Source organism: Plectropomus leopardus, chromosome 7, assembly GCF_008729295.1.
Source record: "Plectropomus leopardus isolate mb chromosome 7, YSFRI_Pleo_2.0, whole genome shotgun sequence".
NCBI classification, from domain to species: domain Eukaryota; kingdom Metazoa; phylum Chordata; class Actinopteri; order Perciformes; family Serranidae; genus Plectropomus; species Plectropomus leopardus.
In genome coordinates this window covers 35,310,968-35,321,091 of record NC_056469.1, presented here as the reverse complement: position 1 = coordinate 35,321,091, position 10,124 = coordinate 35,310,968, and the positions used below count along the sequence as shown (strand labels likewise).

The following is a 10,124-nucleotide window of genomic DNA, read 5'->3' as shown; positions in this document are numbered from 1 at the left end:
TACAAACTCAAGCCGACCCTCTTATAGATAATAATTTAAAAAAAATAATAATAATAATAATGAGAATAATAATGTAACTTTTGTTTACAAGAAACACAATAAACACATGACTGACATTTTGATCCTAACGAGGCGTGCCGTATGACATCACCATTTCGCTGAGATCTAAACAATAACACACGAAGCCTCAAACTCTAAATACATAATAACACACATTATCAACCAGCAGCACCTGAAGCTGAACCTCCTGCCAGGAAGTATACATTTGTTTGTCATGTTTATAAAAAAAGTCCAGACTCTCATATCTGATGTTAGATTTTGTCTAATGAGATGTAATTTGACAATTGATGGAACCAAAAATGTCGCAGAGCGATCAGATTTATCCCGAGAGATAAATATATCGAAGGAAAGCGTAAGTCAGAGTGAATCAGACGGTGCGTGGATCGTGTCTGTTCAGATCTGCTTTACTGTGTCTCCTCTCTGATCTGCCTCACCTGCAGCGCCACCTGCTGACACACTGAAATAACTCACTTCCTGTCGTGTCACACAACGTAAGAGACAGAGGTTTGTCTCTGAGGTTTGGTTTAAAACTGCGCTGACCTGCATGACGCCTGGGAGTTCTTCATGTCTGATTTTAGAAAGCAGTGTTTCCTGTAACCGAAGTTCGTCGTGTTTATTTCGGCGTCCTCGCTGACAGTAACAGGAAGTGTGTCAGAGCAGCTGTCTGCACAAACAGCAGCTGCTCAGCGTTCAGTCAACAACCTTCAGCCTTTTCCACCAGTCAATACTCTGATCAATACTCTGATCAATACTCTGATCGAAACGCTCTCTCTCTCACACACGCGCACACACACACACACACACACACACACACCGTGTTCCCGGCAGAACGAAAGCCTCTCGTGAACCACAAACATGTCACGTTGTTTTTGTGGTGATTACCAGTCAGAGTTATTGGCTGGGTCTTAAATAACAGCGTATACGTGTGTCTGTCTAAAGTCAAGGCCTGGCTGAGGTAAAACGTGTTTCATATGTTATAAATAAAGTTTATACAAACTGTGACGCTCAGGAATACTGTTTTATTAAAACGTCTGAAATCTAACAGCAGATTATCAGGGACAAGTTTTTAACCGGTGTTATGTCACTATTTTCCTTTCCAGTCTAAAGATAATTTATTGTTATTATTTATTATTACCCATACTGACGTTTTCGGAGCTAATGTGTCCGTGGTTTCGGCGTGTTTTTATCTAAAGTGGGTTGAAAAAATAATGAACGCCTTCACACTTGTTAGAGGCAGCAGCATCTATTGGACTGCGGTTTAGTACAGTTTGGAGTTCCTCAGGGGTCAATCTTGGGTCCCTTCAGTCTGAACACATTTTTGACTGATTTTTGAATTTAAAAAAAGAAAACTTCGTCTTACCTGGAGGACGGTTTGTGTTGTTTACAGGTGACGGTAGAAGACTCTCAGCTGTCTCATCTGACTCGAGATCGAGTGAAGATTCCTCAGGCCCGACGACTGCCGACCAGAGGTCACCTGCTGGCTGTGGTCAGTCTGATCCTTCATCATCGCCTCCTTTTCCTCCAATATCACCTCCTTATTCTCCTTTATCAGAAGTCCTTTCAACATAAAATGCTTCAATTATTTCAGTTGAAATATTTAACGCTTTTGACAGAATAAACATGGTCCTCAACAGCAGAAATAAAATGTAGATGTTCAAAATGTTTCATAATCCTGAGCATATTTAGGACTTCTTCTTCAGTTTGACCTTTGAAAGAGCAGTCGAGAATAGCCTCAACCTGAGGTCCATTTTCTTGTTCTGGAGCTTTTGACAGAACCACATGGTCCTCATCAGTCGATGGGATTAGCGCTTTTGTTTTTGAAATGTAGCTGTTCAAACTTTTCATTGTTTGAAGCATGTTTAGGACTTCTTGTACTTGTTGAACTCAGCTGTTTGACCATAGAAACATCATTGGACAGAATGATTTTAACTCAAGATCCTCGTAGTTACTTGTTCTGGAGCTTTTGACCAAATCGCATGGTCTTTATCAGCAATTGTAGTTGTTCAAACTTTTCATTATTTTGAGCAGGTTTAGGGATTCTTGTTCACATTGAACTCGACAGTTAGACCTTAGAAACAGCATCCCACAGAACAAACTCAACTCAAGGTCCATGTGGTTATTTGTTCTGGAGCTTTTGAGTATATCAGGCAGTCCTCTCGGTTATTTTAAGGACACATTGATGACCTGCCCCAAATTATGGAAAGTCAGGCCATCTTAGGGCTCCATGACCACTAAGCAAACTGAATCTACTGATGAAAACTGTGTGATAGTCAAAAGCTCAACAACACACAAAGAAAGTAAGTGGACCTTGAGTTGAGATTGTTTCAGACGGTAAAAACTGAAGTCTTGATGACTTTAGATGTTTCTGCCCAGAGTGTGATTATAGATATTTGAAGGTTTTTATCAGTTTGTGTTGTAGCGGTCGTCTCGGACTCACCCGCCTCCTCTCTGTCCGTCAGGCCTCCACCTCCTCCTCAGACGGGATGCTGACTCTGGATCTGATCCAGGAGGAGGACGCTCCTGTTTCTCAGGGAGCCGACAGCTGCGACAGATTCAGGGTGGACTTGGACAAATCTCTGTCCCACCTCGGCCCGGACTGTCCGAGGTCCAAAACTGACGGTGCTCTTTCTGCCAAGACTGCAGAGGCTTCTGGGAAATCCCAGAGTCTTCCCCGTGAGGTGGCGGTGGTGTGGGAGCACACGGGTCAAACCCCACAGTCTGGAAAACGCCTGACGACGGCGGAGAAAAACCGCTGCGCCTCCATGGACGAGATCCTGACGCACTCAGAGACTAAAGCTGCTAAGAACAAGACGGCGGCGACGGCGACCCGTTCTCCGACCGCGATGATGAACGGCACAGCAGCGCCGATCGGCCAACTGCAGGAGCTCATCAGCCAGAAGCTTGACAAGACAGAGCGGCTGCTGACGGAGGTGCGAGGGGAGGCTGAGGGGGAGGCCGGGGAGCGGGGGAAGATGAAGGGGAAAGAGTCAACCGAAGGAGCGCGAGCTGAAGCCGAGAGACTCCTGAAGGAGGCGTCGGCGGCCTGGAGCCAGGCCCGGGAAGTGCTGGAGGAGGTGAAGGAGCTGAGGGCGTTGTACAGACAACTGGACTCCTCCTCCCCCCTCACCCCCTCCAACAGCACCAAACTGAACCCAGACCGCAAAAGCCTGATGTGAGCTGCATGGTACTGACTCGTTCTGGTACAAACCGGTTCAGACCGGTCCGGTCCAGGTGAAACCACGTAACGGAGCGAGGCTTCTGTTTCTGTTTGTTGGACTTCAGACGAAGCTGCTGAGAACTGGATCAACCACTTTTAAGTTATTTGGACAAATTCAGGTTTTGATTGTCAGCTGTCAGGAGGAGCCAGGACCGTCCTGCTGACGGGTACGGCTCAGTGCTCAGGTGCACATCGCCTCTTCACAAAAAATCGTACTTTCAAAAACTGTGTGTAGCACAAATTTAACTTAAGTCTCATCTTTCAGAAACACCTTTAAAGAGTAACTAAACCACAAACCGCTTTTTTCACTTGAAAAGCAATAAATTTGATTTAGGTTTAACTCGTCATTTGAGTTTAAAGCTACATCCGCATTACTCAGTTTGAATTTAGGACGCATCAATATTGCTACGTTATGGCCGGGCATCTTTTCTAATCAGGCGTTTCAGCAGCTTTAAAAGAGAGCAGTTTGGAAACGCTGCTGTCCTAATTTTATCTTTAAAACCCAAAACCCGCAGACATCTGTGATCACTTTCTAATTGGTTATAAGCCAAGATGTGTTACACCGGCTTACGCTTGCACAGTGTACCTGAATGGTCATGAGGCTTTTAAAGCGTGTTGGTATGGATGGAGATTAGAGCTGCAACGATGCAAAAAGTTGCTCATAACAACAGGGAAAGATTTTAAGACTCCGTCTAGTAATATGTATGTAGCCTATGTCTAAGTATTAAAATTCGTCATTTGTGTTATAAATATGCACAATGTTTTGCTTGTAAGGGTTGAAATATGGCTATTGCAATTGATTTTTTTCTCTTTGCTGATCCAATCCTGGTATCAAGGACTGCTGCCGACCAACCCATCACTTTTTTGTGTGTGTGGGGTACAGGGAGGTGCTGTGGATCAAGAGGCGGCACAGTGTCTTATCCCAGCCCTGCCCATTTTTGATATCTTTTTCACACTCAAGGGAGGAGGTCCTTAAACCAAAAGTTGGGGGTTTAGTTACTCTTTAAATACTTTTCCAGACTTTGAAAATCTCTCTAAATTCTCCTTTTTGTTGCACAGACACTTGAGGTACCTTTAAAGAAATCTGACGGCTCTCGTCAAAGGGAAAGAAAACGTGCCAAGATGAGAGTTCAGAGACGAGGAAAGACCATCACTTTGGATGCTTTTTATTTCACTTTATGAATATTTATGTTGGAGATTTGTTGTTACGTTGATAGTTTATGCAGCCGGACATGAAAAGGAAACAGTTAACGGTACGAATGCAGGGTAAATACTGAATGAAGGAGGATGTCTTGAATGCTGGGGGGGTCAGAGGTCAGGAGGTGGTCGACTCTAAATGTGACGGTAGATGAGCAGAAGTCCGATCAGCTTCAGGTTTTGATATTTTACGTCGTATGAACTATTTTGTTCAAACCTTAAAACCCACGTAGCTCAAGTCCTCCTCCATTTGGATTCAGAGGAACCAGTGGCTGTCTGTTCTGTTTTTGATCAGGTCTACCCTGAGACTGGGACACAAGTCCTTTGGGATCAGGTACAAGTTTTACGATCCTTGAAAACCTCCAGACGAGGAGAAATTGATACTATGCACCAAACCATCTGGAGCCACCTCGGACTCTTCTTCCTCTTTCTGAATGTGAATTTTTCGGAGACTCTGGAGGCTGCAGGAGACGCCAGCAGCTCTCCAGTCTCAGCTGGAACCTCACTGTCTCCGGTGGAAATGTTGGACAAAAACAGGACAGATTTATTCTCCACTATGTTTGAATCTAATCCCACAATCCTTAAAACACCTGAAACAAACTTGAGTAGACTCAACAAGACCAGATCCCAGAGTCTGATTGTTCGTCTCTTCAGGTCAGGACCAGCTGCACTTTGAATGAGCAGAAAACAAACATATAAAAACAAAATCTAGAAGTCGATCTAAAGCTGTGATTATTTTATAAGATGAATTAACCCTCCTGTTGTGTTCAGCTTTGAGGAACAGCAATAATGATCCTGGTTCAAATAAACTCGGTCCATGTTTAACCATCTGAAGGTCGTCTATAGTTTCTCCAAAAATATTATTTTAGGCTCAGTAAATATAAAATGTATTAATAATTAGTCTAATAAAGTTTTCTCCTCTTTCAGTTCAGGATTTACTGATGAGATTTTTTTTTCCAGTAAATAATTTTTAAACACTTTTTTTTATGTTTTGGAAATAGGTTCTGTTCAGGGGCGTCGATTCATTTAAACAAAACGTCTTGTGTTAGGTGTCACATTCACCATTTCAATTCAAATTTACACCTTCAACCTTAACTTTAAATTTAGGTTTTACACAAAGTTTTTACAACAGGAAACCTAAACAAATAGGAAGGAACATTTTGTTAATGTCTGTGTGGTTTTTTGCTCCAAAAGTTATTAGAAATATTTTTTCTGTATTTTTAAACTTTGAAACAGGAAAATTTAAACCACTACAACAACATAACCGGAGGGATAAAGAGAAAACAATTTCTAACCAAAAGGTCATTTTATTTCTCACATTTAATGCAAAGTTTTCTTTTTAAGATAGAAATCAGTGTCCTAAAGTCCTGATCCTGTTGAGAAGAACGATGAAACTCACGGGAGATAAAATGAGACTGGATGTGATGAACTGGACCTGAAGACGGATCGTTGTTTTACCTCCCAGTGAAGAGACGTCTGTCCTGCTCAGAGACACTTCAGCAGGTCACACCAGCATCGACCTCCTGTGGACTTAAAAACAATCAGTTTGACTGAGAAAACTTTATTTTTATAGACGACGTTCAGACTTTTGTACCGTTTAAGCTTCAGTTCAGGTGGTGTGTGTGTGTGTGTGTGTGTGTGTGTGTGTGTGTGTGTGTGTGTGTGTGTGTCGGAGGATGAAGTGTGATGGGAGCAACAAAAAGTGACGTCACATCAAAACCAGATTATTTAAAAACATCATGTTTCATGGATTTGGATTCAACATAAAAACTCATAAAACTGATTTTTTAAATAAAGGAATATTCCAACATTTTGGCCAGAAAATTGTTTTTAAAGTCTGTAAACTGAATAAAGTTCAGCACTGGTTTCATTAAATTGTCACTAATCTGCTGTTTAAGTTTCCCTGTGAAGTTTACAAGAAAACTCCACGGAGCAGCTTTAACACCGGTAATCACCGTGGACACAAAGGGTTAATGTGTGGAGGACGTTAATAATTCGATGATTTGTTTTCAGTCACGTCAGACTGAGCAGCTCTTCGGTCAGAACGGTGGATTATTCCTTTAATGATCTCACCGTGTCCTGTTCCCGTTTGTCTCTGTGGCACCGAGCAGCAGCTGGAGCCTTAAACCCAGAGGGGATGATGGGAAATGTAGTCTGTGAATCCTGATCAGTTCATGCGCTAAAATAAAACTTGAAAACTGAACCTGGATCAGCGGTCTCATTAAACTGCTAACGAGGTATCCTGCAGGTTTTTATTAGACCTCTGACACCGTGTGTGTGTTGCTAGGCAACCGGCTGTCCTGAACAACAGCTCACATCTTCACACCTGCAGACGGAGACGCCGGTGTTAAAGGATCAGTCTGCTGCTTTTGTACGTTATGTTAGTCTGTCTGACTCCCTGTCTGTCTCTCAGCTCTGAGGACGGACATCTGTCCAACAGGATGCTTTCTACTCAGCGGACACTTATTAGGAACACCTGTTCAGCTGCTCGTTAACGCCAAATCTAATCAGCCAATCACATGGCAGCAACTCGATGAAAGCTTCTCAGATTTCAAGACATGTCTTTTTTTTTATTATTTTAAGACGTTTCCAGGATTTTCGGACATTTCTAAAATTTCAGGACGTTTCTCAGATTTTACGGTGTGTCCAGGATTTTAGGAAATTCCTAGAATTTCATTAAATATCTTGGTTTTTAGGAAATTTCTGGGATTTTAGGACGTTGTTTGGATTTGAGAACAGTTATGGGATTTCAGGACATTTCTAGGTTTTTTAGGACATTTCTAAAATTTCAGGACAGTTATAAGATTTCAGGACGTTCTAGGATTTTAGGGCATTTCTAGGATTTTGGGACATTAGGGACTTATCGAGGACCTCTGTCGGGGGTTTGGGGGATCCTCCTCAAGTACCTTTTCTGATCAGAAAGCTCTATGTTGATGCTGTTTTCTGCACTCTGACACTTTACGGAGACCGAAAGTACAAAAACTACTCACACTGTGAATCACTTTATTGGTTCTCAGGGTCTCAGGGCCAGATTTGGCCAGATTTGGCCCGCGGGCCGTGAGTTGAGTATCGCTGTTATAAAGTGTGGAGCTGCAGGTGGTTGTGAGTTTTCGAAAGAGTTCGTGTTTCAGTGATCGTATGAAGAACCTGTCATCAGGTCGCTGTTTTGCTTCCCATGCAAACATGATGCAAACTCTCTGCTTTACATTTAACATGTTTCCATGGCGACGAGCAGCAGCGAGACGATGCTCTGCTTTCGGATGAGTGTGTACAGGTGGAGGGGGCGGAGCCTCAACACCTGAGGGACGCAGCACAGTGCTGCAGTGAATGAATGACTCAGCGTTTCTCTGATTTGTTTGTCAGGTGAAGTCAAATCAAAGCAAAGTTATTGAAATAGACACACACACACACACACACACACACACGGACAAAGACAAAGACAGACACACACACACAGACAGACACACACACACAGACACACACACACATACACAAAGACAAAGACAGACACACACACACACAGACAGACACACACACACAGACACAGATATACACACACACACACACGGACAAAGACAAAGACACACACACACACACACACACACGGACAAAGACACACACAGACACACACACACACACAAAGACACACACAGACACACACACACGGACAAAGACAAAGACAGACACACAGACACAGACACAGACAGACACACACACACACACGGACAAAGACAAAGACAGACAGACACACACACACACACTTTGACTCAATCATCCCATTCTGAGGTCCTTTAACTATCTAATCCCGGTCCTTTCATCGAGGTCGTCATCAGACTGACCTTTCACCTCCTGATCTGCTGACGACGTTCAGTTAACCCTTTCACACCTGGATCAACATCTGTTTTTGTGATGTGTCCACACACATTTCAGTAATATCTTACAATGCACCCCAAATAAATTTCAGATCATTTCTTCGTCGTCTTTTTCTATCCTCTTTTTGTTGCAGTTTGCAGGATATTTTTTGACAAGTTGCTCGTTAAGTTTCTTCACGTTTTTGACAGAAAAATCGAAACCACTTTTCTCAGCAGAGTACAGAGTCTCGTGAAAGGCGTCTCAGTGCGGCACAAGAAAACTGATGTCGACCCAAACACGATAAAACACCTGCAAACAAAAATAAATCTGCAGCATTTCACTATTGATTTACAATTCAAATGGAAACATTATGAAAAAAAGCTTCCGAGGTCTGAAATATCCGTTAGTCGGCACGGACCTAACAAAGCGTCAATAAAACAAACCGTTCGTGTCCGAATCATTTAAACACTTCCTGCTGCTCACCTGTCTGCTGAGTCAGCAGGTACACTACGGCACTCACGGGTCGCCATGGTCTCACACACACACACACACACACACACACACACACACACACACACACACACATTCAGCCATTCATTACCACAGAAAATGTATAGAACATTAAATATAAATGTTATTATCTGAGGATCATGTCAATAATCAATAATCAGCCGTCTCAGTCTGTAGAGATCTTAACATAAATACTATAAAACTTCAGAATAAAAGCCTGGTCCCAATGAATCACTCAGTCTCTTTTACCAGCCGGGTGTGCAGACACACTGTGACAAATAAAGGCCTGTCTCTATTAGAGGCTCGCTCTGGTTACCATGGTTACCCTGCAGTTTTATATAAGCTTTGGTCTCAGCCGGAGATGACGTTAGTTAGCTGCTTCGATCACACAAATATGTCTAAACGTTATGATTGTTTATGTTGTGTCATTTTAAATGTTTGGATTAATGATTTAATGTTAGCTTGATAAAATTCTCCACAACTGAATCTTTCAGTTCGTTTCACTGGAAGCACGAGCGCTACAGAAGAAAAACACAAAAATAAAGAGATTATTGGGTGTAGAAGAATATTAGAAATAAAAAAAAATTAAAAAGCTTGGGAGCAGTGTCCAGTTAACTATATTCATAGTTATATTTCTAAAATAGTTTTACAGAATTTGTATTATTTTTAAGGTTGTTTTTTTCCTACAGGTCAATTATTGCTTTTTTTTTTCTTTCTTTTTTTGGTACAAAATCTTTTTGTTTTGTTTTTTTAGTACTTTTCACAGCTTTTTTGCTTCTTTTGTTGCACATTACTTTTTTCCCATGTTTCTGAAAAATAAAAATAACAATTTGCCTAAATTTCAAAGGGTTAAATACATAATCTGACTGCATTTACCATCTTTACTGAGCAACAGCTTAGTGTGAAATGAATTAAAGGCCTTCTCCAAATAATAACCTGTGCTAATAATAAAGTTTTACAGCATATAAACACCCATCTGTTAAACCTATACATGATATTTTGTATAAACAGTATTATGATATTTTGGTACATCGTAGGTAAGAAAGAGCTCTTCCATATAAGGACAAAAACAAACTGATATCAGAACTTATTGATCTCTGATCAGTAAAATCGAAAGAGAAAAACGAAGAGAAAATAAGAATAAAATAAAAATAAGTGTGAAAAGGAATTTAGAAAAGTGAGCTGATCTGTGGCGCCACCACGTGGTGAAAACATTTATTACAACCTGATAAATAATAAACACCTTAAATTTATGATGTAAACTTAAATCTTTTTTAAAGGAATTTGT

General features: G+C 41.5%; 1 protein-coding gene across 1 annotated transcript in view; it reads left to right on the top strand.

Moving 5' to 3' along the window:
• LOC121945577 (pleckstrin homology domain-containing family O member 1-like) overlaps positions 1-6,677 on the top strand; it is a 19,561-nt gene extending 12,884 nt beyond the window's left edge. Inside the window, 2 exon segments of the mRNA XM_042489824.1 lie at positions 1,448-1,546; positions 2,520-6,677. Of these exon segments, the coding sequence (XP_042345758.1) occupies positions 1,448-1,546; positions 2,520-3,236 (816 nt within the window). The 3' untranslated portion in view covers positions 3,237-6,677.
• The last annotated feature ends 3,447 nt before the right edge of the window (positions 6,678-10,124 follow it).